The 26,138-nt window shown below is 31.8% G+C and overlaps 1 protein-coding gene across 4 annotated transcripts in view; it reads left to right on the forward strand.

Annotated features, from left to right (window-relative positions):
* Nucleotides 1–26,138, forward strand: part of Sh3glb1 (SH3 domain containing GRB2 like, endophilin B1) — a 34,665-nt gene that overhangs the window by 2,837 nt on the left and 5,690 nt on the right. Inside the window, exons 2-8 of one of the 4 annotated variants that reach the window (XM_071618008.1) lie at nt 6,984–7,125; nt 9,693–9,821; nt 12,788–12,921; nt 15,143–15,235; nt 18,657–18,743; nt 20,307–20,330; nt 24,924–25,013. In XM_071618008.1, coding sequence (XP_071474109.1) covers nt 6,984–7,125; nt 9,693–9,821; nt 12,788–12,921; nt 15,143–15,235; nt 18,657–18,743; nt 20,307–20,330; nt 24,924–25,013 — 699 coding nt within the window. The remainder of the gene's footprint in view (nt 1–6,983; nt 7,126–9,692; nt 9,822–12,787; nt 12,922–15,142; nt 15,236–18,656; nt 18,744–20,306; nt 20,331–24,923; nt 25,014–26,138) is intronic. The other 3 variants (XM_071618009.1, XM_071618010.1, XM_027935180.2) reach the window with 3 other exon arrangements.

A 26,138-nucleotide genomic window follows, 5' to 3' on the forward strand; every position in this document is an offset into this window, starting at 1 on the left:
TCATAACTATCACAGACACCAACTGAAATATAGAAAAACTTCTATCTTTGATGTTTGCTTTAACATATTTCAGAAGAAAAAACAGTTGAAACAATTAGTGTTGACAGTTTGTGAAGGGAAGTTATAGGTCCTTGGGCTTCTATTATACTATTTTTCATTATACTGTTTTATTTTTGTATGTTTGACATTCTCCGTAATACTTTCTTAAAAATAAAGGTTAGGAAAAAAGATGCTTTCATAAAATAACATGTAGTTTGAAATGCTGTGTGGTAATTTTCAACAAAACACTGCTTTCTCATTTCAATATTTAGTCAGTAACTGAGTTCCTACTCTAAATTGAGTTGACATCAGCATAAATGCCAGACTACCACAATTCATGCTAAGACTACGTTAAGAGCTATGCCAGTGACTTTATGAGTAATAAAAAACAGTAAGGAAAAAATTAAGTTTTCTCATTACTAAATAATTTCCATTCAAATCAAATTGTACTTTAAAGAATAGGCCATTCTGATAGACAATTAATTACCATACCTTTTTTTTCATTTTACTTTAAAAAGTTAAAAATTAAACTTCCTTGTTTTAAAGTACATCAGCTCAAACTATTAAAGTATGTATGAATGATCTTACCGTCACTCCATTCTTCCTTCTAAAATTTGTTTATAAACCTTGGCATTTTGCAAGGTGAGCGCTCTACCGCTGAGCCACAATCCCAACCCCAAACCTTGGCATTTTGAAAAGAATGTTAAGGTAGAATGTATAAAGGAGTAGGAATATTTATTCTTGACTAGTCCACTTGAGTACTTGTTTTCTAACTACCTCAAAACAATAGAATACAAAAGCATCAAGTAATTTGTCCTTGCTAAATTATTTAGTAAGTATCTGTGTTTTGTGTGTGTGATACTGGGGATTGAACCCCAGTATCTGGAACACTGAACTATATCCCCAGCACTTTTTTTAAACTTGAGACAAGATCTCCGTAAGATGCTGAGGCTGCCCTGGAGCTTGAGATCCTCCTATCTCCACCTCCTGAGTAGCTGGGGTTACTGGTATCATCACTGTGCTAGTCCACTAACGTTTTAATAGCCATTTATTTGTTCTCAGACTCAGTTTTTTCAGACCAAATTTAGTTGAATGTAAAATTCTCCCTTGCAATCTGCACTTTTCTGTCACTCACAAAAAAACTGCATTCTGATCATGTATTATTTTTTAATTTCCAAAATATCTTGTACTTGCCTAACTCCAGGTTTTTATAACCCATCTTGAATGCCCTCCATCCCCTCCCTTCTTATTCTTTCTTCCTAATAACAGCTTCAAGTCCATCTCAATTATGAAGGTTTTTCAAACCACAGGAGCTTGATGGGAAATCCTGTGTCATTTTTCAATTCTGTATGATCATGTGACATTTTTCTTTCCATGAAGTAACTCTAAAATTCTACAACTCTGTGGCTTTAGTGTCTTCAACAGGTTGTATGTCTTAAGGAATCAGCTCTGTTTCTTTCTCTCACAACATCCAGTATGGTTATTTGATGATAGTGGTATTAATTTAATAAACTCCTAGAGAAAAGATAGTTTAACCTTGTGATGACGTTTACACTTATGTACTACATGAGGTTTACATTTATGTACTACATAAACAAGATAATTACAAAATCTACAAGATTTTCAATTCATATTTCTTGAAATTATTTTTAAGATAATGACAAACCAAGTTTAGATAAATATTTAAATAATTACTTATGCGTTTACAACAGTGACTCTTAGTCTTGGCTGCACTAAAATTTACCTGGGGAATATTTTTTAAATGCCCACATATAGACTGTACCCCAGTCCAATGAAATTAGAATCTTAGGTGTTGAATTGGGCATCACTGTTTTCAAAACTCCTCCAAATAGTGCTAAAGAGCAGCAAAAATTGAGAACCCATGGTGAGGGATCCACTTTATAGTTTATTAGTATATCATATGCAGGATTTGTTATATAGTTTCCCCCTGAAAAGTTTAATTACTTTTAGAATATTAGCCTTACCCAATAATAGAGGGTATTATCTGTGCTCATGCCATTTTACTATAAGTGAAATGTTATAAAAAATTATATATTACATTTTAGAGAGCATTGGGCTAGGATTTCTATGATTTATTTATATTCTGACTTTTGTAAATTGTTTTCATTAAAGTTCTCAATTATTAAACTGTGCTGCTATTCATTCATTAAAATAACATGCCCAAACTTAGCTGTGGTTTCTGATTAACACCAGTTATCTAGAGACTATAAAATCAGCAGTGATTTTGAACTTGAGGATGTTGAAAACCAAAATTTTTATGGGTTGATTTTAAATTTTTAGTAAGTAGGAAAGGGATCTTTTACATATATATATATATGTCTTTTGACTTCTGAAAGGATGCATTCATTATAATTTTACATTTGTATTAAAATAATATTATTATCCCAACTAGAATATAAAGTCCTTGAGGGGAAGAATCACATCATATGCTGATCATCTTGCAATAGAAGGAAATATATATTGCATAAATATTTGTATTAGTATTTTATTTTATTTTTTAATAATTTTTAAAAATTTATATATGACAGCGGAATGCATTACAATTCTTATTCCACATATAGAGCACAATTTTTCATATCTCTGGTTGTATACAAAGTATATTCACACCAATTCATGTCTTTATATATGTACTTTGGATAATAATGTATTAGTATTTTAAATCTCCCAAATTTAGTTGTGATAACTCGGTTTTCTGTAGTAAATGTATTTTTAAATTTTTGAGAGAAATGTATGTATTAAGTAACATTTTATTGTTAATACCACATACCTTCTGACTGATGAAAAAACTCCTGTAGCTTCCACAAAGAAAATAATGGAAAATATTATGTCTTTTGTAATTATACATTTGGGTAATACATCATTTCAATTTAAAAATACCATCTTAATAGTGTTGTGTGTGTGTGTCCGCCTCTTTTTTTCACTGAAGATTAAATTTTGGCTACCTTTAATTGGGTAAGTAATTATTGAGCATCATGTAGGAAATAGGAGAGCTGGAGGAGATAGATGTCTAAAACAAATACTTAGGAGCAAAGAAACAGAATATTCGTGGATAATGGTGATATAAATAAAAATACTAATTTCTTTGAATCAAAATATTTAATGGAAGGGTAGTTTAGTTTGATAAGACATAATTCAAGCAGATGTGTGATTGAATTCCAGCATTGACACCTTAGGCTCGGTGTGATTAAACATTTTGCCCAAACTTGTTGATCACTAAAATTATAATTCTTAACAGAAGATTTTTTTGACTATCAGATAATGCCCAGCTTAGTGTATGGCATTTTTTTAACATCTAGAGTCTTGACATTAAGAATTCAAAAGTATAAGAAATATGTAATAATCTTGTTTTAAAAGGAAAACATTTAAAAAACAAAAGATAAAACCACATATAATAGACTGAAATGTGAAAAAAAAAAAAAACAGGTAGAATTTCTTATTGGAACTTAAGATATTTTCTTCATGTGGGCCTTCGTATAGAACTGCCATTTTCTAAACGTGTTTCCTTTATTCAGACTATCTCACACATATGAAAGAGTTTCTGATATTGTTTTGATTTGGTTTTGGCCTTCTGAACTAGAAAGTAAAAAACTACTATGGTGTTTGTAAAGAACTAACTTTGTAAGTGAATTTACATATTTTGTTTCTACTTTACACTTATGTAATTACAGGACTTGTTGCACATACCCATCTTTGGTTTATTCTCACATGTTTTTTTCACTAAAACTTGTTTTTAGTGAGAGATACCTATAAGAGTACCATGAGAATCATGGAGAAAATTTTAAATAACAAAGCAAACAGGCCTTTGAACTGAAGATTGAAATGTTTTATTTTCTGAATAGTTATTTATAATTGATTCTCTGAAATTCTGTTAGGGAAAACTTGTCTTGAATCCCAACAGGTGGCAGATAAACTCAGTGACTACTTAGTGACTACTTCTTTAATCACTATTATAAATTTTTTTAAGTCGTTTCTAGTCTTTTCTCCTCTCCCACCCCAAGTGCTGAGAGTTCAACCCAGGGCCCTGCATATCATAGGCAAGTGCTCTCCCACTGAGCCTATCTATACCTTCAAATTTTAGTGTTTCTAAAACATCTGTTAGGCAAGTTTAACATTTTATATACTAAAAACAATAGACCTGTAGGTTTAGACTTCTTAGATAATACTTTTCAATTTATTCTCCTGTATAACAGATTTTCTTGTTAGTAGAAGGGTACTTTACACAAAGACTGACTTAAGTACCATTTTTTATATTATTGAATTTTCTATTATTAATAAGTATTCATTTTTAAATACAAATAAGGAATGTCTACACAGAAATAACATGTAATATGCATAAAGGTGGTGTTAATGATACTATAGAAATAATGCAACTGGAAGAAAAATCATCAGCTTAAATGTACTAATCCTCTAGATCTTTATATAACTAATTTCTTATCACTAATTCAAAGATCATTTGTTACCTGCTCAAAGATGGGATTTCTTTCTAACCACCCCAATCTCAAATCCTTTATACTCTTCCTTCTTCTTCCAGGCCCAGGTCATACATCTCTTCCTGAGTGAAGCCTTCCCTGATACTCCTTCTTCACCCTTTCCCTGAAGAATTCATTCTTTCTCTACATTTACATTTATTATATCACTTAGAAATGATAGAATCAGCTATTTTGGTCCTTTCTTTAGCATCTTATATCTTTGTGTCCCTGTTATCAAATTATTTGTTTTTTTCATTTTTGTCTTTCCACTAAAATGGTAGGTTCCTAAATAGAAATCTTATCTGCCTTGTTGGCTGCTGAAACTCATGTGCTTAGAATATTACCTAGCACATACATAGGTTCTTTCTTGATAGATTTTTGTTGAATAAATGAGTGAAGAAACAAGTGGATATTCTTGCTTAAGGAGAAATTTATGCAGGTATTTCCAGTTTTTAAAGTGCTGGGTGAAAGTTTTTCTTAGAGCTAGGTGTATCCTTCTCCTCTTGTTGTTGGTTGCTTTCCGGGAGATACTATATCTAACTATTGGTGGTATTCTTTTAATATGTTATAATCCATACCTCTGTAAGATGTCTATTGCTTAGAATCTTCAGAGATCTGTAAAGAGTACCAATTTCTCTTCCTAGGAATGAGGTTGCATAGTGTATCCAGCTGACCTTGGGATCAGAATTTGCTTTTGTCCAGTGCCCAGTTCTGACATACAGTACACTGCAAGTTTTTGGGCTTAGGCAATTGCTTTAGAACTGCTACTCTCAGTTCCACCCATTGAGTCAGTCTCTAAAAGACTGACCAGGCCATTCTCTAAAAGACCTAAAGCTTTACAAAAGCTTTAAAGCTGTTATTTCAGCTGGGCATGGTGCCTCACACCTATAATCTTAGCTACTCAGGAGGCTGAAGCAGGATGATCACAAGCTTGAAGCCAGCCTGGCAATTCAGCAAGACCATGTCTTAAAATAAAAAATAAAAATGGGCTGCAGGTATAGCTCAGTGGTAGAATGCTTGCCTAGCATGTGCAAGCCCCTAAGTTCAATTCCCAGCACCACAGAACAAACAACCAAAAATAAACCACTGTTATTTCTAGTCCTGAACAGGACCTTCAGTGGAGATTATAAACAGAAGTCTAAGAATATGATTCTAGAGGACCCTTCAGCTAAACATGCTGATAAGTCAGTTGAAAGAACTAGACTGAGAAGAAGGATGCTGAAAGAAGCAGATAATAAAACTAAGAAAATAGGACAACAGAAGAATTTTTAAGAAATGACAGGAGCTGGGCACCGTGGCACTTTTCTGTAACCCCAGCAATTTGGGAAGCTGAGGCAGGAGGATCACAAGTCAAGACCAACTTAACAATTGAGCAAGAAGACCCTGTCTCAAAATAAAAAGTATTAAGGATGCAGATCAGTAGAGCACCCCTGAATCTATTCTCCAGGACTGGAAGGAAGGCAAAGTGATACTGTTTTGTTAGCTAGAAATGAGTCATGACTGAGTATAGAATTAGTGCTGGTAATGTGCCTGTGTTGAGATGAGTAAAAAACATATATTCTAGGTAAATTATATATGATAAATAGCCTGAGTCATCACCTCTACTTTTAATTAAAAGTATTCACCATAAGATTTACACAGAAATCTTTTTCATTTTTATTATTGTGTAGGCAATGCTACCTTTCCTCAAACATCAACACAATAATAAAAATTGCTAAGTTCAGTATGTTTAACTACATTTTATGATGTTTTAAAAAAATTACCTCCACAGTAAGACTGAATAGGATATATACCAAAAAATAGTCTATAAATTATAGGTATGACATCGTGAAGAAACAAATGATATTTTTCCAAAATATTCCTTAAAAACCTATCTAACTTGGGTGTGATTAAAGTGCTAATAGTATATAAACAGCCCTTTTTAAATTTAAACTTAAAATAATAATTACAAGGCACTGAACAGAGTGAACTACATAGTGTTACTCAGTCCTCAAAACACTGTGTATTATCTCTCCTTTACCATAGAGGATACTAATGAAAAATATTCAAAATGTTGCTCAGGTCACACAGTTGGTAGCAGTCAGGATCTGAATTCACATCGACCTGACTCAAAGCTCTTAGTCCTTTCATTATGCTGTCCCACCTTTATAGGTAAGAAATATTTATATACCAAGCAGTATGCTAGATTTTCTACAGAATTCACACCATATATTCTAACAGAGCTACCCATTATAGCTATGAGATAAAGTCATTATGAATGTTACAATAAAGGGTATGGAAAATTACTGTGGGGCAAAAAAAGCATTTCATAAGCAATGGCATACAAACAAACCTGGAATACATTTATTTGTATTTTGTAGGGTTGTTTGGATTTGAGTTTGCTTTTTACATTGATAATAGTTTTCTAACACTTATTTGAAGTATATTTATTTCATTTTTTTTATGTAATCACAGTTCACAGAAGAAAAGCTTGGCCAGGCAGAGAAGACAGAATTGGATGCTCACTTAGAGAATCTCCTTAGCAAAGCTGAATGTACCAAAATATGGACAGAAAAAATAATGAAACAAACTGAAGTGTTATTGCAGCCAAATCCAAGTAAGAGGCGGGGAAAATTGGGGGGGGGGGGTAGTAGCCGGGGAGTGATATTGACCAAATTATGTTGTATTGTATGCATATATGAATATGTAATAACAAATTCCATCATTATATACAACTATAATGTATCAGTTTTTTAAAGTGGGGGGGGGGGGGACAAATATAAGAAATTTTTATCTTATTTACATAAAGTGCTATTAGTGGTTTTTTAATATTGAAAACAGATTTTTTGATTATGGCTAAAGTGTCTCTGGTTATTTTTGTCTGTACTTTGGGTAAAGAAGAAATGATAAACATTTTTGGTGTACCCTCTTAACAAATTTACAAAAAACATTTTTTTAAGCCTTTGTTGAGTACTGTTGAAAACTCAACTTCAGACACTGGCTTTGAATTTGAAGAGCTGTGAGAGGCTGAACTGACAAATACATTTTCCTTTTCTGTCCAGTTAGGCGTTATCCTAAACAATTAAGGGAAAGTTATATAGAAGCTTAAATAATTACCAGTTTTTTATCTTTATTTTATATTTTCAAATAAATTATCCTATTTAATTACCATATTTCACTTCATAATCGCCACAGATTTTATCCCAAATTGTTTTTTCAAAAATGGGGTGTAGCCACTATGTGAAACTTTTTAAAAAATTATGCCAATATTATTTTAAAATTATTTAGTACTAAACTATCTTTGGTGCAAGATTAGGATGCAGGGAATACTTTAAATATATGTTAATATGGTAGTGATAATTATGTGTTTGAAATATTATATCAGACAACTGTGAGATCACTCATGTCAACCTTGCCAATACTTGAGTGTTGCATGAAACTCACAGAGTTAGCCTCTGTCCAGGGTAACATAGCTAATTGGATGTGGAACATAGACTAGAACCAGGTTTACTGACATCTAGTCTTTTCAATGTAAGCTTTATATATCAGAAATAAAGCACAAAGGCAACAAATGAATGCTTTCCTTCTCTTTTCCCAAGTACTGTTATGACCATGTTATGAAATGCCATAAACTTATTTTTAGAAACTAATTTAAGCTTCAAGAGTAGAAATATTAGTAATCCTGTGTGCCATTTTAGTTAAATTGTAGTGACCTTTTAAAATAAGCCTTTTACACCTTGAGTGAAGCCTATTTTCTTTGGACACCATGTGACATTTCTTATTCATTTAAGGTTATTTAAATTATAAATCATAATACTTTTTTAAAGTAGTATGCAAAAATATTTACATTATAGCAGAATTAACTACATATTTTAATATTTTATGACCTATTGAATGGGCCACTATAATGAAGCAGTTATTTTTGCTATATTATTATCATATATAGATGTTTTATTAACCAAATTAAATAATACAGGATTTGCCTTTAAACTTTTGACTAGATAGGTAAAAAACAGTCAAAACTAAGAATCGGTTAGAAAATGAAATTCTGGAATGAAGTTAGCATGTTTTAAATGATTATTTTGCAATGACTCAGTTTAAACTAGATTTTAAAATTCTGCTTAAAAACTCTTCTGAATTTGCACCAGAATCTGCCAGAAAAGCAAGTATTAATTCTAACATCCTTTAATATGTATATTTTATTTTAACTCTTTTGCCAACTTCTGACATGCTTGCTGGTTCAGCTCATTTTTGGAATTTTTCAGTGCCCTGTGTGAAACTTCCAATTATATAGGAATCTCTGGGGGATACTTAACAAGGAACCTATTTGACTTTAGCTTCAGATTGTAATTCTAATTTATACTTAATTATTGTTTCTGGAAACTTCTACCATGTTTACATTTAGCCCTGAAATACCTTGCTGTTGGGCAGCAAGGAGATTTTTTTGGTTTTATACATTCCCCTATAGAAGTATTTATTCAGCTTTTATTGTTTTTCCCCCTTTCCATTTATACTAATGTTCTGTATTACTTTGACCTTTTGTAATTTAAACTTATTTTTAATGGTGAAATCTTGAAAGTGAATGCATGCCCCCTGTGTATCACCCATATACCTATAAACTTCAAGCATAACTACACTAAAGCCATGGTTTCATATTGCTGATTTATCTATATTCTACAAACCTAGATTTTCTATTCCATAAGCTCCTATGTCTATATTTAGACTCTGTCAAGAATGAGTATGTGTTCACGCTAAATGTGTCAGATGTGACTCTTAAGTTCTTTTAGATTCCTCATGTCCATCCATATTTTCCTAGCCAAAATTTCCTGATTGTGAACATAAATGGAGTGTTTAAAGTACTAAAATAGGACAAAGGCAACATTACTAGATATTAAATACTACCAATTTTCTTCTGAAACAAAGCCCATAGACTACGCAAATAATGGTTTCAACTTTATTGTAAAATGTTTTTGTGCTGAGATATTTCATCAGATTTCTAAAATACAAATTTCTTAGAGCTATATAATTCTCTTAACATGTAAATAAAAAGTTATACATGAAGATACGTACTTGAATGAATGCTAACTTCATATTTAAGAGGCAGTAAATGATTGGGAGGGGAACAAAACAATATTTTAAATAGTTTTGCTCTTTTGAAGTCACTGATGTTAACCTTTCCCCTAGATGCAAGGATAGAAGAATTTGTTTATGAGAAACTGGATAGAAAAGCACCAAGTCGTATAAACAACCCAGAACTTTTGGGACAATATATGATTGATGCAGGAACTGAGTTTGGCCCAGGAACAGCTTATGGTAAGAAAAAAGCAAAAAGTTCTGATAAGAAATGTCTTTACATTTAGATTTTGGCTACTCAGAGATGTCATTAACATATAGTAGAGTCAGTTTTAGTTTCATATTTGTTATGTAAATATTTTGAAGACCTATAAGTAACCAATAAATATGTATAGTTTAATATTTAAGCATATATTTACTCAGCCATAAAGAAGAATAGAATTATGGCATTTGCTGATAAATGGATGGAAATGGAGAACATCATGCTAAGTAAAATAAGCCAGACTTAGAAACTCAAAGGTTGATTGATTATTTTTCTCTTATATGTGTAAGCTAGAGTGAAATAAAGGGAAGGAGGAGGGAAGGACAGGATATCATAAAGATATAGGGATGATCAGTAGTGTAAAAGGAAATTGGGGGGGAGTGAGGAGGAAGGGGAAAAGCGAGGAAATGCAGAATGAATTTTTTAAAAATCATATGTGCATATATCAGTATACCACAGGGAATTTCACCTTTATGTATATGTAGAAAGAACCAATCAAAAATAAATAGATGAGTTGGGCATGGTGGTGCATGCCTGTAATGCCAGCAACTCAGGAACCTGAGACAGGAGGATTGCAAGTTCAAGGCCAGCTTCAGCAACTTAGTGAGATCCTATCTCAAAATTTAAAATTTTTAAAAAGGGCTGGGTGTAAGGCTCAGTGATAATGCACCCCTGAGTTAGATCCCCAGTACCACAATAGATAAGTGAATGGATGGAGGGGTGAAATGTAAATCAGTAGAGGAAAGAGAAGGGGTCGGGGAGGGGTCATGAACTGAAACTGCATTCCATGCATGTATAATTTTGTCAAGATGAACACAATTACTATGTATAATACTCTAATTTAAAAAAATTTTAAGCATACATTTAGTTATTCAGAGAATTCATATCTTTTTTTAGTTCTAAAAATCTAAAGAATTCTTCCCTTGTATTCCCATTGACCTTATAATACCTGTATCATAATACTTCTGTTATATGATGGTTATGCATGATTTTTTTAAGCTTTTTTGAGATCGTTTTATTTCCTATTAAAGATACTATACACACAATAAATGTTTGAAGAAGTCACTAGTACTTTTGTAAAAATTTTGCAGTGATATCAGTAAGCAAAAACAAAGGTTAAAAGTGGTTATCTCTAGATGTTTGGATAACATTTCATTTTTTTCTTCATATATTTCATGTTTTCTATAGTGGTGTTTTATAGTTAACCCAGGTTTATTAGTTGCTGTACTTTTTAGATGTACAACTGTGAAGCTCAAAAAAAGTTACACATCTTTGAGTTACAGCTCAAAATTACACATCTTTATTTTTATTCAGATCTAATATTCTCATAACGTGAGACTATTCAGATTTCTGTTACTTCTTTTCCCTATTGTTTATGGCTAATAATTCTCTTAAGACTACTGCAAGAAAATGGTCCTTATTTGAATGTGAAATGATAGGTAGATTAAATGAATTTCCACAAGTAGTTCTGATTTATAAAAAGCTCCTAAATTCTGGGATTATGTGGGTTTCAGGTTTTAGTAGTTATCTTTTTGTCAGAAAGAAATAACCTGAATACTGTATAATGCCATTAATACATTGAATGGCTTTTTAGATGTACAACATTGAAATATCTACATTATAATTTTTTAAATCTAATTTTTGGAAGTCTGAAAATTCTTAAAAACTTGAAATTAATTATAAATAACTTAATTTTTAGAAAACCTTTGCATGTTAAACATGTTTTATTATTACCTGTTTATTCTAGGATCATATAGGTAGGTATATGAAGGGGACCCAGCTCATTCCTTTCATGGAGCTGAAGGCCTAGTAGAGCATGAAAATTATAAAGGCTTTCACTTTTTTTTTTTTTTTTTAAATGTTTAATCTCTTTGCACCTCTTAGTAATTCCAGTGAATGTGACCTGATTGTTGGAAGGCTTTGAGAACCTATTATTAGTAAATGATAATAGCTAAAAATTAAGTATTCCAGTCATTAGGTTAAGCATGATACAGTATATATGTTTGTGTATTATTTCAGTAAATCCTTACTTACATTCTGCTTATAATATAAATTCTTTTATCTCTATTTTAAAGACGAACTGAGGCTTGAGGAGGTTGAATAATTTATCCATGTTCACACAGCTAGTAATTCAAATACAGATCTATCAGAGACAGAGCTCTTAACTATTATGCTATATTACCTTCCTTACCAATCAGATCTAATCTTATTGTAACATGAAGGAATTAAAATATATAAAACTAAAGCTTATTAGAGCTAAAACTTGGAGTAGAACCCTAATCTTAGGGTTCCCTTTTTTTCTGCTCTTTCTGCCTCTGCTTTGCTATTGTACTTGCCCTATTTAAACATCACGGGGTTTTCTTAAGATGTAAACTGTTCTTAGTTATGTAAGTGCATGGATATAGAAATAAAACAAATTGTGACTGATATACTTGTTAAAATATTACAAGCTTTATATTTTTCTAAGCTTTTCTATCTGAATTGGGAACATAAATATTTTGGGGCATATATGTCCTCTTTAGTACCATTGGTAGAATTTGTATAGTTAACCATGATATGATAGTGCATAATCTTTGGTCTATTTTATTTAGATATTCATCCTAAATTTACTTTATTTTTTTTTTTAAAAAGAGAGAGAGAGAGAGAATTTTAATATTATTTTTTAGTTTTCAGCGGACACAACATCTTTGTTTGTATGTGGTGCTGAGGATCAAACCCGGGCTGCACGCATGCCAGGCGAGCGCGCTACCGCTTGAGCCACATCCCCGGCCCCTAAATTTACTTTAAAATAATCAGTTAATTACATTTAATTCTGTTTGATTTTACTGAAGTAAATAAGTGACAACTAACTTTTAAGCAAATCAAATTCATGATTTATTTTTATGTGATTCTTAATTTTATGACACTGCTAGACACTGGTTAAAAAAAAATCTTTTCTTTGCAGGTAATGCTCTTATTAAATGTGGAGAAACACAAAAACGAATTGGAACAGCTGACAGAGAACTAATTCAAACATCAGCCTTAAATTTTCTCACTCCTTTAAGAAACTTTATAGAAGGAGATTACAAAACAATTGCTGTGAGTTGGAAAATGTTCTCTTTTTTTTAGTAAAATATAATCAGATTTATGCTTAAAGTTTTTGTTTGTTTGTTTGTTTATTGAGGTACCAGGGTTTGAACTCAGGGGCACTCCACCACTAAGCCCTGTTTTGTATTTTATTTAGAGACAGGGTCTCACAGAGTTGCTTAGCATCTCACTTTTGCTGAGGCTGGCTTTGAACTCATGATCCACCTACCTCAGCCACTGGGATTATAGACATGTGCCACCACCCCTGGCCTTAAAGTTTTTAATGAGTAATTTTTCCTCTTAGTGGTCATAAATGTAAGCAGATTAGAAAACTTAAATATTCACCAGGACACACACAACTAAACCAAAATAAAAGAATATTAGTAACTTTGGCTTCATTTTTTGTGTGTGTCCTACATTATTATTGATACATTTACATTCATTCTCATTGATTACCAACACCAAAATATAGCAGAGTTCCTGGAATAATTATGGAAATATGGTCTAATATGTAGCTATAATATAGTTATGTAACTATTTAAACTGGAACTAGAAACCTAATTATTGGAAGATATGTTTCTGGGTACTATTCTTTATGCATTCTTAAAAATATATTATCTTTTCACATTACTGAGTTTACTTGCTGAAGTATAAAACAAAAAACTTGTTTTCCAAACCTAATCTGTTAGTCTCTATCTTTAGTTTAACTTGTTAAGGATGGAGAGTGAAGATCTTGGTGGATTTTTTTTTCCTGAGATTTTGTAAGACTGATCTTTATTGTAAACATAATTACTAACATTTTTTTAAATGTTTAAAGCTTCTTTTTTTAATATTTATTTTTTTAGTTGTAGTTGGGCACAATACCTTTATTTATTTTAATGTGGTGCTGAGGATCGAACCCAGAGCTTCACACATGCGAGGCGAGCACTCGACCACTGAGCCACAATCCCAGCCCACAATTATGAACTTTCATTTGCAAGTTTTTTCTTACAAAACCTTATAAAATTTTCAATATGTTTATACAGTGGATTTGTATGTGTAAATAAGTATTTGGCCTAAGGCAGAAGAACCAACTTGAAATATGATTTAAAAGATACTAACTTCTCAGTAGGATAAAATTTTATGTATAGAATCCAAGAATTAATAAAATAGAATTATAATAAACTTATCCTATTATACAAAAGCTTAAAATTAATGTGAGGAATTCTGAGATACTAAGTAAGTTTATTCATTGTATAAATTTGAAATTCCATTTTGGAGTAGAGTTGCATTCAGTGCTGTGATATGAACAACAGCATGCTTAGGCTGGGAATGTAGTCTATAGGTAGAGCATTTTTTGCCTAGCATACCTATGATCCTGGGTTCAATACCCAGTATCAAAAAAAAACAGAAAAATAGCCTGCCCAATCCCTAAGGTAGATAGATCACATAGGACATCAAGGAATCTTGCCCTATTTGTTTCCTTTACCACAGGACTTCCTGGATAATCTGTAACTGTTTGAAGTAGAGTTTAACAACCTAGCTACCATTAACATTTTGGACAGAGTAATTCTGAAGTGGGAGCTGTACTATATTATAGGATATTAATTAGCATCCCTGCCTTCTACTCAGTAGATATCAATAATAGTCCCCAATTGTGGAAACCAAAATTATATTACCAAATATTTCCTGTGGATGGGAGGAGGACAAACTCATAAAATATTAAGACTAATATTTCTTTGTTTCTATATTCTATGCCATCTTTCCTGGATTCCCCAGATTCTAAAATGTTTTGGTTATTTTAAAACTGAAAATCATTTTTTTTTTTAATTTATTTTTTTGGAGGGTACTGGGGATTGAACTCAGGGACACTCAACTACTGAGCCACATCCCCAGCCCTATTTTGTTTTATTTAGAGACAGGGTTTCAGTGAGTTACTTAGCAACTTGCTTTTGAACTCAGTTCTCCTTCTTTGATAGGATTACAGATGTGTGTGCCAACGTGCCTGGCGAAAAATTATTTTTTAAAGTCAGATACCTGGTCTGTGTGTGTGTGTGTTTGTGTGTGTTGCTGGGGATTGAACTCAGTGTCTCCCACATGCTAGGCAAAGCCTTACTACATGGGTGCTTTATAAGCCAATTTATAATCATAGATCTTTATCAGGTGATACATGTATTAAATGGAAAGGAATATTTCATGTATGCTTTTACTGGATTTTAACATCTTGAGTATTTTTTCTTTTCTGTATTTATAGAAAGAAAGGAAACTATTACAAAATAAGAGACTGGATTTGGATGCTGCAAAAACCAGACTAAAAAAGGCGAAAGCTGCAGAAACCAGAAGTTCAGTAAGTAATTTTTTTCATTTTAATTTTAAAAAAAAGTTTAACATTTTTAAAATTTTGTAAAATATTTTACAAATATACCAGGCAAGATACAGATTGTCCTTAAGAAAAGAATATAACTTTCTGGTCATGTTTTTGTGTTTTTAAACAAATTTATCAGAATTGATAATTCAGGTCAGTCCAAAGTAGTCATTTCAAGAGATGTTAATCAGTGATACAGCTGTTGCTAAAAAATAAAAATTATGATACCTCCTAAAGCTGTGTCATGTTCTGTAAATTTCCTTAGTGGTGATGACAAATTTGTATTTATTTAGATTTATAGATTTAGGTAGGTTTATTAAGTTAGGAAACAGCAAAAAAAGATGGTAATTAAGATCAGAATGAATCAAATCTGGGAATACTTAATGTAGCTTAAAATCAAATGGATTCCCTTCCTACATGTGACTACACTGACTAAAGGAAACTCTCACCAAGAGTAGTTCCAAAGGCATAATGGGCTCCCAGGTGGCTATTTTGAAGATGAGAAAAACCCACTTAGATAAATAAAAGTTTTGGAATATTTTTCAGAAAATCAACTTTCAGCATACTTTTTTTTAACTGAGTAGCTTTAAAATATTATAATTTACTAACATTAAATACAAAAATTTGATGATTTTATACATAACTTTCTTAAAAGGATTCATTTATAGGTTTTTGAGTTAATCTAATAGTTATAATGTCTACTGTAATTCCATTCCAAAGTTTAAAAGAATTACTCAAATTTAAATTGGCACACATTTAAGATATGGGAAAGCTAACATTCTTAATTTAAGCAAAGGAATGTTAAGAGGTATGATACGTCCAACTCACTACCACTACCACCAGTGAGTCTCATTGCCTAAATAAGCATATTACTTCAGTGCTGGTAGTAATCACGTAATTCTCTTCTTTTAAGGACAATAGGTTGAGAATTAAGAGTGAAATTTAAAACAGATATGGTGTTAGTGATATCTTGTGATGCTACCCCAGTACCTTTTATGAGCAGCGTTAAGTTTTTCTTACAGGAGCCTTCTTTTGGGTTTTATATTGGATTTTGCATTCACTTTCATTTTCACTTCAGAGCTTATCATGACATTATCAGCATAAACAACATCACTTCCCTAACAGACTATCTGCAGAATTAAAACTTTCAAAATGAATACTATAGATGGCAAGAGACCCTAAATTATTAGTTTGTAGTTGCTAATAATAAGTTTATATTATATAGTAAAATTAAAATTGGTTTTTAAGATACTAATTTTATAATCAAAAAAATATTGAGATATAAACAAAGGTCACTTAAATGAATGTTTGAACTAGAACAGAATCTTTTTTGTTTAAAATGCCTGCATATACCCAGTGATGATTGTGGAATAATAGCATTATCAAATTTATAGAATATTGATAGTTTGCTTCTTACTTAGAAAAGTGTCAGGACGTAAATAGATTTAACAGTATCAAAAGTCCTTTTTATTCTCAACTATTTTGCCACTCTATTAAAATGTGTAAGAACTAAATATAATAGTAAACACATTTTGGGCATTTACTTTGATACATCTAGGAAATACATTCGCAGTTTTTCTGTGCCATGTTTTTTTTTTAAATATTTTTTAGTTATTCATGGGCACAATATCTTTGTTTATTTTTATGTGGTGCTGAGGATTGAACCCAGTGCCTCACATGTGCAGGGCAAGCACTCTGCACTGAGCCATAACCCTAGCCCCTGTGCTATGTATTTTTAAGGACCAAATTTTTCCCATGGAAGTTTGTTTAAAATTGAAATGATTTAAATGGCATAATCCAGCAATCTCATTTATATACTAATTTTCTAGAATTTCTATATTACATAAAATTTATCTGTTGCCAAATATTAAAAACATTAGTCTAGGCAAAAGTTCACATTTCCTGGTTTTTATTCTTTCCATGAGATAATCAATTTATTTTCAGCAATAAGTCTAAATATTTGGTACAGGAATAGTTCTTTTAATTTACTACATAAATTCTTAAGGTATGCCTATATTTGGTGATCCTTCCAACTCCACACCCCACCCCCATATTTCTTTTGAATGACTTGTAGAATACAGAATAGAAACCACTAGGGGATTTTTGCTTTTTTTTTTTTTTTTCCTCTGACACATTCTTGATTTCTAGTTGGTAAGTGAAGAAGTTAGTTTAACCTCAGACTTCCAGTTCACTGCTTTATAAATTTACATAGATTATTTTGTGACTAGTTTATACCTGTACATGTGAGGTTTTAAAAAAATTTACTAGTTTCCTGTGACCTCTTTTTTAAATTCTGTATTTATTGAGCGCTAATTTTGCACAAGGTACTATACTTAAGAGGAGAAGTTTATAGATAAATAATAAAATCTCTACTACCTTCAGTTCATAATCTAGCATAGTAAAATTTTTGGTGATTTAGCCCTAAAAGGGAAAAATCTGCCTATAACCAATATTGCTCCTTCACTAACTTCTGTTTGACTAAGTTAGCTTATTGAAGAATGGTAAACAACATCAAACACATTTCTTAAAATATACCAATTGAGCAAAAAGGAGAAAACCTACTTTAATGTTTCAAAATGAATAGAAATTGTTTGCAGATATAATAGAATTTATGTCTTGAGGAAACAAGGACAATGTATAATAAATACATTTATTAAGATAATCTTAGTCTAATATAAACTTTTTAAAAAATTATTTCAGAGTTTCATTAATGGGAAGAAAAAAAACAGCTGTTTTCAAAATTTTCTAGTATGTAGAGGTTTAGATCTCTATTATTTGGGGTCATACAAATTTAATGGAAAATATTTCTTCAAATACTTCATATTACACATACTCCCTTTACACTTTAAGAATTTTCACAGCAGTCTAAATCTTTTATCTTTAATATCAGTTGGTAGCACCATCATATAACCTTACCTTTATATGTACACATGTTTGAATTTAAAGCTTATTAGAAATACAAGGATTGACATTCCTTTCATTTGCCTCCAGGGTTTGCCAAGACTTGATTGAGACTAATTAAAAAAAAAATGGTTGAAGGCATCATAAATTAATAAAATACAAATGACCTTTGAATAGGAAAATTGTAAGATAGGCAGAAAGCTTTCGTAGATCAAAATTTAATTAAAAATTTGAGAGTTTTTAAAATGCTTTTTCTGAAATGATTCTAATTTAAAATTAAGCATCAACCATTTTTATTTCTCGGAAATTTGAATCTTTTAGAAAAATTAAATACCACTACATGAAATTTCATAGAATAAGTATAGTTGGATTTTTCTTCAGTAGAAAAAACAATTTTTATCAATTCTTAATACTTGTTTAGTGTGTGCTTTATTGTACAGAAGTAATTTGTTTCACCTTGTTCATTGGTATGTGTTCTTTGTCTCTTACCTATGCACTTAAGCAACTAAACTCAGCTCGCCTTGAAGGAGATAATATTATGGTAAATTTCTCTTACATGCTCAACTTCCTGCATGTAAAATGGCTGAAGGTTTGTTGGCCTACTGTGTTTTCTACATCTTGAATAAAGTGCCTTCTCTTGCTATTAGCTACATGTAAAAATCTAAAATAATTAAAGCCATTCGTTCATAGTATGTGTAGAAAGGTGTACTAGCTGAAGTGATAATGGATCTTAAAGAAAATACACTATATGTTCTTACTGCCAATATATGGATTATATCAAATACAGATTTTAGAATCATAGGTATCTAGTTCTTTTTGACAGCCAGTAAAATATGCTAGTTTAAGCTAGCATTTCATATTTTCACTTTTGGCAAAGAAAAATAACAAAATTTACCTTAGAGAAAAACAAAGGTATACAAATTGACTTTGCTTCTCAGTAGCATCAGTATTTACCTTTTTGTTACCCAAACTTAATGTACTATTTTCCTCCACCATGCCAGGATTAGCCAAACTCCATTAAGTCAGGTATTCCTATAGGCCAGGCCCATTTCACATCCAGTGCTATCTCGCTTAAGAAAGTTTCAAAATGGTGATAACTTTGGGGCAAAAATAGAGATGAAGATGTAAATTTCCAATGTATATATTGAGCTCAATTTGAGGAAATTTTTGAGATATTGGGTTTTTAGCTTTAATGAAATAAGTAGTTATGAAATGAGCATAGGCAAATAACTTACACATATTAGGCCAATTAAACTTTGTAGGGCTTGGCATTATATTCCTAGGTGCATTACTTCCATTAGAAGTGGTTAGAAATCTGCAGTATAGTTAATAAATTGGCAACTAATTGATTTTTTTATTTCATTAGCATTGAACTAGAAGCAAGGAAAAAATGTTTGTTTTTCTTAACTGTAATTATTTAAGCCCTTGCTAAATTACGGCTTTACTTAGATAGCAAGAGAATGCATTTCCATTGTCCTATCCATAGCTAAATGAAAAGTGTGAAAATGTTTTAGTCATTGTTAAGTTTAGTATATAAATTATAGGTTTTCTTTTGTCTTAAGTAAAAATGTCTTCCTAAACAATTAGCAACTGTTTGTTTCATTTATTAATCATTTGTTTTACTATATCATCTACTTATGGTGAGATATATTTAACTCTGGTAATTTTAAATTTTTTATATTTCAAGTTTGTTGTCTCCCCTCCCCCCAAAAAGTTATTTTGTTGGCATTCAATGACCCTTTATTCTTGCTTTGTTTTTAATTCCAAAAATTTTATAATTTATTTTGAAAAAAAAAATAGAAATTATTTAGTCCAAACATCGCATTTTGTAGATGAGAAAACTAAAACTAAGGCAAGTCAGATGTTCACAATTTGACGAAGTTTTTATTCTTATAAATTTATAGAATTAGCATAAGATTTAAAAATCAGTAGTATTGATTCCTATAAAAGGCATATTTTCACAATATGTTAAGCTGTACTTATTTAATTAGTACTGTGTTTAATTTGATAATAATGACATTTTAGAAAAAGGAGAGTATGCCATTTAGATTAAAATACTTACATTTTTCTATACTAAGTAGTTGTAGAAAATGTTAAATTCCAACTTTCTTTCATGCTGTATATTTTTCTCTTAATTTTTAATGCTGGCTAGATTTGGGCAGAGGAAGTGACAAAAGTAAGTAAATTATTACTAACTACAGAATTATGAAAGAAGAATTTATTTGCCTTGGGCTGGGGATGTAGCATAGTGATAGAATGCTTACCTAGTACACAAAAAGCCCTGGGTTCAATCCCCAGTACCACTAAAATAAAAAAATAATAATAACTTAATTGCCATTAATTCACTAAACATTAGGTGACACCCATAGGTCCAGTCAGTCTGTGTTACTGTACCTTTATTTTTTTAATTTTTTTTTTTTTTTTTAGTTGGTGGTGGACCTTTATTTTTTTATTTATATGAGGTGCTGAGAATTGAACCCAGTGTCTCACACATGCCAGGCAAGCACTCTACCACTGAGCCATAACCCCAACCCTATATTACTGTGCCTTTTTAGATCTGAAATAGAAATGTTCTGGTCTGTTTGGCTAATAGCAGCTCTACAGAGCAGTAGAACAATGCTGCAGAGATGTGATTTGCACACACCATGATAAATTCTAAATACCTGTTAATAATTATCTTATGGTGCCTTGCTAGAATACTAGATACTTGATTTATTCATTGATAATTTTTTCTAATGACACATTTTAAAATATGAAGTATAATTAACACAATGTCCTTTATCTTCAGAGAAGCGAATGTATCATGTCTTATACAAATAACTTTTAGGTGACTGACATTTGTTCTCTTCAGCACCAAAGCTAGTTTTTCTGTCACTTTCATTAAAAATATCTATTAAAAATGTACTTTATTACTTCATTGAACACAGAATAGCAAATATTTGCAGTTAAGGTCATTATTATGAATATTCATCATTCTGTGATTTAATAATTAATCGGTGCTTTTGTCTTACCCTCAGCATCAGTCTTAGATTGCTTCTTGTAGAATCTATTTGACTTCTAACAGTTCCTCTGCCTTTGTTAACATTTCTAATCTTTGGTCTGGGAAATCAAGTAATAAAGTAAGAGTTTAAAAAGGAAAAAATATGACTTTGATGCAGACTTATTTCAAATTCTATTTTAGGTTTTTAGAAGCATTTTTCATTTATTTTTCATGCTTAGGCCTACTAAAATCTTACTTGTATGTGAGGATGATGCTGGGGATTTGAGGGCAGGTAGTAATTATGTCCCCTGACTTTTAAATAGCTTCATAAATCTTAATATTTTCAGACTTTGTAGGATTGCCAATTATATAGTATGTTTCATGCGTAGATTACTGAGCTATTGATTTTATGACCTGGAAATCCAGTGTAAAATTCTTGATTTATACTGTCATCCTCCTTTATGGAATCTTTTTATCAACTTAGTATGGTTCTACCCTGGCTTCTGATCTCTTCCTAAACCTCTAGCATAAAAAGGGAACAGAGCCACATGGGGGAGAATATGGGTTGAACAAGAAAACCAGGTGTTGCCCTTTTGGTTGGCATACAAGTACATCAAAATGTTTCTGACTTGATTTTGCAATCCTCTACAAATTTGAGAAATAGCTGGTATAATGAATGGGAAGAAATTTATGAAACAAATATTTATAAAAATACTAAGGAAATATGTCAAAATGAATTTGAAGAGTTTTTTTCTTCTATACTCACTTTTTGTCATTTTTATAATTTAAAAATATAAATTTTAAATTTTCATAGTCCTGGAATATTTTTAAGATTTAAGCTCCATAGAAAATGTAGATAACAACCATCCACAGATGTCTCAAAAGTATGACCAAAATTTCTGTCTTATAGATATCCATTGCTGATTTTCACAGACCAGTAGATTCTTGCCCATCTTCTGAGTTACATCTTGAAATAATTCTTCTTTACCTAGTATCTATAATTCTTAGTAGAGGTTTTTTCCTGAGGATTATACAACTTAATTGTAAAATTAGGTCAGGGAGCAAAATTGTTCTAGAGGTCAGAATATTAGGTGTTTAAATTCATTGCCTTTAGACCTTTCTCATCATCTTCTTATAGACCATTTTCTTCCTAAGTAAACTGATTGTAAATGAACCTAATTGAAAATTCCTTAGCCTTGCTGATAAATTATGCTCAAGTTACATATGTCAGAACCATAGATGGTTTGCGACATTTGACTGTTTACAGCCACTCCGTATGTACACACTGAAACTTGTCCAAGAAGTGAGATTCATTCCTTTCCTGCTGTTTATCTTTTCTAAATAGAATGTCTAGATTGTACAGAATAGTGACTTTCTAAGTTTTGTAAGATGGTGCTTTTCTTCACAGTTACAGTTTGTTCAAACCTAGAAAATTGATCCCTTTCATGAGATAATTTAATTTTTATTTAATATTCTTAGAATTAAAACATTATTTCTGCTTCAGTCTCAAAACTTCCTACTTATTTTAATCAGCTACCTAGCTTACTTTTTTGTACCTGTACAGAAATATTGCCAGTTAGTAGACTCTTATGCCATTTTTACTTATAAAATTAGGCTATAAAGTCAAGTTATACTTTCACAAAGACCGAAATGCAACCAACTTCATTTACTTCTGAAGTTCATTTACTTTGGTTTGCTATGGTTGTTTTCTGTTAAAGCCATTTTATATTCAAATAAGCAGAATAGTAAACAGTGCAACTGTAACACTGAAGTGATTGGTTTTCCTAATGCTTTCCTTGGGAAGAACATTGTTTTCTTCTTCTTCTGGGACTTTTTTTCTGCTTCATAATAGCTTACAGATAAAGTTGAATAAAACCAGAAAACCTGCTAAGGTTTTCTGGTTTTATTCAAATTTCATTTCAGTTTTTCACTTCTTGAGGAATTCAAGCTTATTTTCATAAAAGTAAATCTAGCCAGTTCTTAGTCTCCTTTGCCAGTGGGATATTATAGCAACTGATTACTTTTCTGCTACTTTGTTGACTGGCTTACTAAGTTAATTTCCTATCCACAGGGTTATTGAGATGGAAATTGAAAGGAAAAAGTGCAGACTTTGTTTTATACTTACTACATCTTGAAAATGTTGTAAATTATTTGCATGGCAGGAAAGATTTTTGTACTACAGATGTAAAATAAAATCATAATGGCATTATCACCAGTGATGATAATTGTTTTGAATGGGCACGAGGTTTTATTTTCTCCTCCCCAACGTATTACCAACCTACTCCAGTGTTTTTGGAAGATTTTTTTTTTTTTTTGGCTATTTTTAGACCTTACTAATTTTTTCAGTGAAATAATTTATTCTAGCACTAAACATTGGATGGTTGAAGTTACACTAACTATACTATACTAGTGGTATGCTATTATATACATCTCTTCCCCAACTCTAAAGTTAGTAACTTCACCTTGGTAGTTTCAAATCAGCTGTGATGGGAGTATTTATATCATGAAAATCAGAATGTTAGAGCTTTTCCTTTTTCCTTGAGAAAAATTTACCAGTTGGGCAGCAGTGACCCACTGCTGTAATCCCAGTGATTTGGGAGGCTCAAGCAGGAGGATCACAAGTTCAAAGCCAGCCTTGGCAACTTAGCAAGACCCTGTCTCAAAATTTTAAAATAAAGAGGGCTGGGGGTGTGGCTCAGTTGTAGAACACCCCTGGCTTTAGTCCCCACTACCACAACAAAAAAGAGAACCAGTTTACCAGCACAACACTGAAAATCAACCATAACTTTTTTTTTTTTTTTTAATAATTTTTTAGTTTTTGGCGGACACAACATCTTTATTTGTATGTGGTGCCAAGGATCGAACCCGGGCTGCAGGCATGCCAGGCGAGCGCGCTACCGCTTGAGCCACATCCCCAGCCCTCAACCATAACTTCTTAAAAGAAAGTTTTTAAACCCTAATCTTGACAGACAGTATTTCTGAATGACTATTTTATGCATAGTTTAGAAAGAAAATTTAAAAGACATTTAAAATGTAGGACAAAGATTCCTTTGAAGAAAAGTAAGAACAGTTCCTGGCAACAAGTATTTGGTAACCAAATTCAAGAGAGAAATCCTGTGACTTCAATCTAAAGTCTTTTGCATTCATTATATTAAGACTATCATTAACACCAAAGTAAAAAAAAAAAAAAAAAAACAGCTGGCTCGGTGACACACACCTGTAATCCCAGCAGCTCAGGGGGCTGAGACAGGAAGATGGCAAGTTCAAAGCCAACCTCAGCAAAAGTGTGATGCTAAGCAACTCAGTGAGACCCTGTCTATAAATAAAATACAAAATAGGGCTTGGGATGTGGCTCAGTGGTTGAGTGTCCCTGAGTTCAATCCCCAGTCCCCCCACCCCCAAGAAAAAACAATAGTACTAATTGAGAATTTAACAGTAACATTACTTTCCAAACTATGGCACTCTTTTTAAGATTTTGTAAAAATTAAATTTAGCAAAATTGATATTAGAAAACATATGAAAATATCCTCTGACTATCCATAGTAAGTTTTCTAGGCTTTTACAAGTATGTCATTAAGCTTTGGCATTAATAGATTCTTTTGAGTCAAGTGCTGGTAAGCAATCAGTTCTATTAAGGTTGAGTAATATAGGAAAATTAAAGCATAGAAACAAGGGACCCTTTCAGATACAAAGCAAAATCAGGGAATTGCTGGATTACAATTTGGGGTTGGTCTGGGGAATTTTTAAACAGTCTGGATACAAAATTCTAAAATTATCTTCTAATTTAAGTCTGAACAGGAATTAAGGATAACTCAAAGTGAATTTGATCGTCAAGCAGAGATTACCAGACTTTTGCTAGAGGGAATCAGCAGTACACATGTGAGTATTTATTCATTGGAAATTCATTAGTCAAAGAATTAATGATCCTAAAGCAATTTGGAAAATAAAAACAGAACTCCCTTTTTAGTCATTTATCAAAGAAATTTAAGTTATGGTGCTTTCTCAAATAATATAAAGAAATATTTAAAATTTTTGCTTACTCTCATCCTCTCATCATCATCTACTTCTCCCATCCTTATCAAATCTTTTTTTTTTTTTTTTGCTTATTATTGACTACAATGTTCACTTAGGTTTATTTATTTATTTATTTATTTATTTATTTTTACTTTTTGGGAAGACTGATTAAGAAACTTTATTACAGAAAATGAATGCATCCAATGTCCCCAAGTACATTTGTGACAAGAACAGACACAAGGGAGACACAGACAATAGTTGCTACATTACAGCCTTGTTCTTTCCAAAAGATAAAACATTATTCAAGAACAGGGTAAGGGGGTTGGAAGAGAGTGTTTTGAGAAAAAAGTACTGTCCTTTTGACTTAATAACAGGTTGGCATTGCAAGAGGATTGGTCTAGAAATCAAGCTAAGCCTAACCTTTTGTGGTAATATCATGCCACTTAAAGCATCTCAGAGAAGCTAGAGAACAACATTCCACTGGGGCATCTAGTGGCAGTGTGTAAACCTTAAGAGTAGTGGTCTTGTAACAAGCAACTGGAGTCTCTCTATAACCAAAAGTCTGCTTAATCAAACATCATTTAGCTAAAACCTACACCCCACTTCTATCTGGCTACTGAGGGAGCATAAAATCCACCCCCTCCCATAGTTAGAAAACTATTTCCTTGGATTACAGGTTGAGTATCTCTTCCATGTCTGATGAGGTTGGCCTGTACATTGTGCATTGTGCAGTAGTAGCAGTTTCAGTTTAGAATGCCAAGTGACAAGGGCATGGCTAAAGCAGGATGAACAATCCTGGAACAAGTGCCTCTGGGCAAACCTAATGACCAAGGGTTTTTAAATTAGTGGAAGAATTAAAAAAACATATTTAGGACAAACAGTTCTGATGGAGAGGGAATGGTTATGAATGAAGATCAGCTGTGACCATGACTTGCACTCATCTAGGACCTGACACAGTAGAGAAGACAGCTCCTTAGACAAGCAAGGTTC

This window comes from Marmota flaviventris, chromosome 10 (genome assembly GCF_047511675.1).
Source record: "Marmota flaviventris isolate mMarFla1 chromosome 10, mMarFla1.hap1, whole genome shotgun sequence".
Classification (NCBI taxonomy): Eukaryota; Metazoa; Chordata; class Mammalia; order Rodentia; family Sciuridae; genus Marmota; species Marmota flaviventris.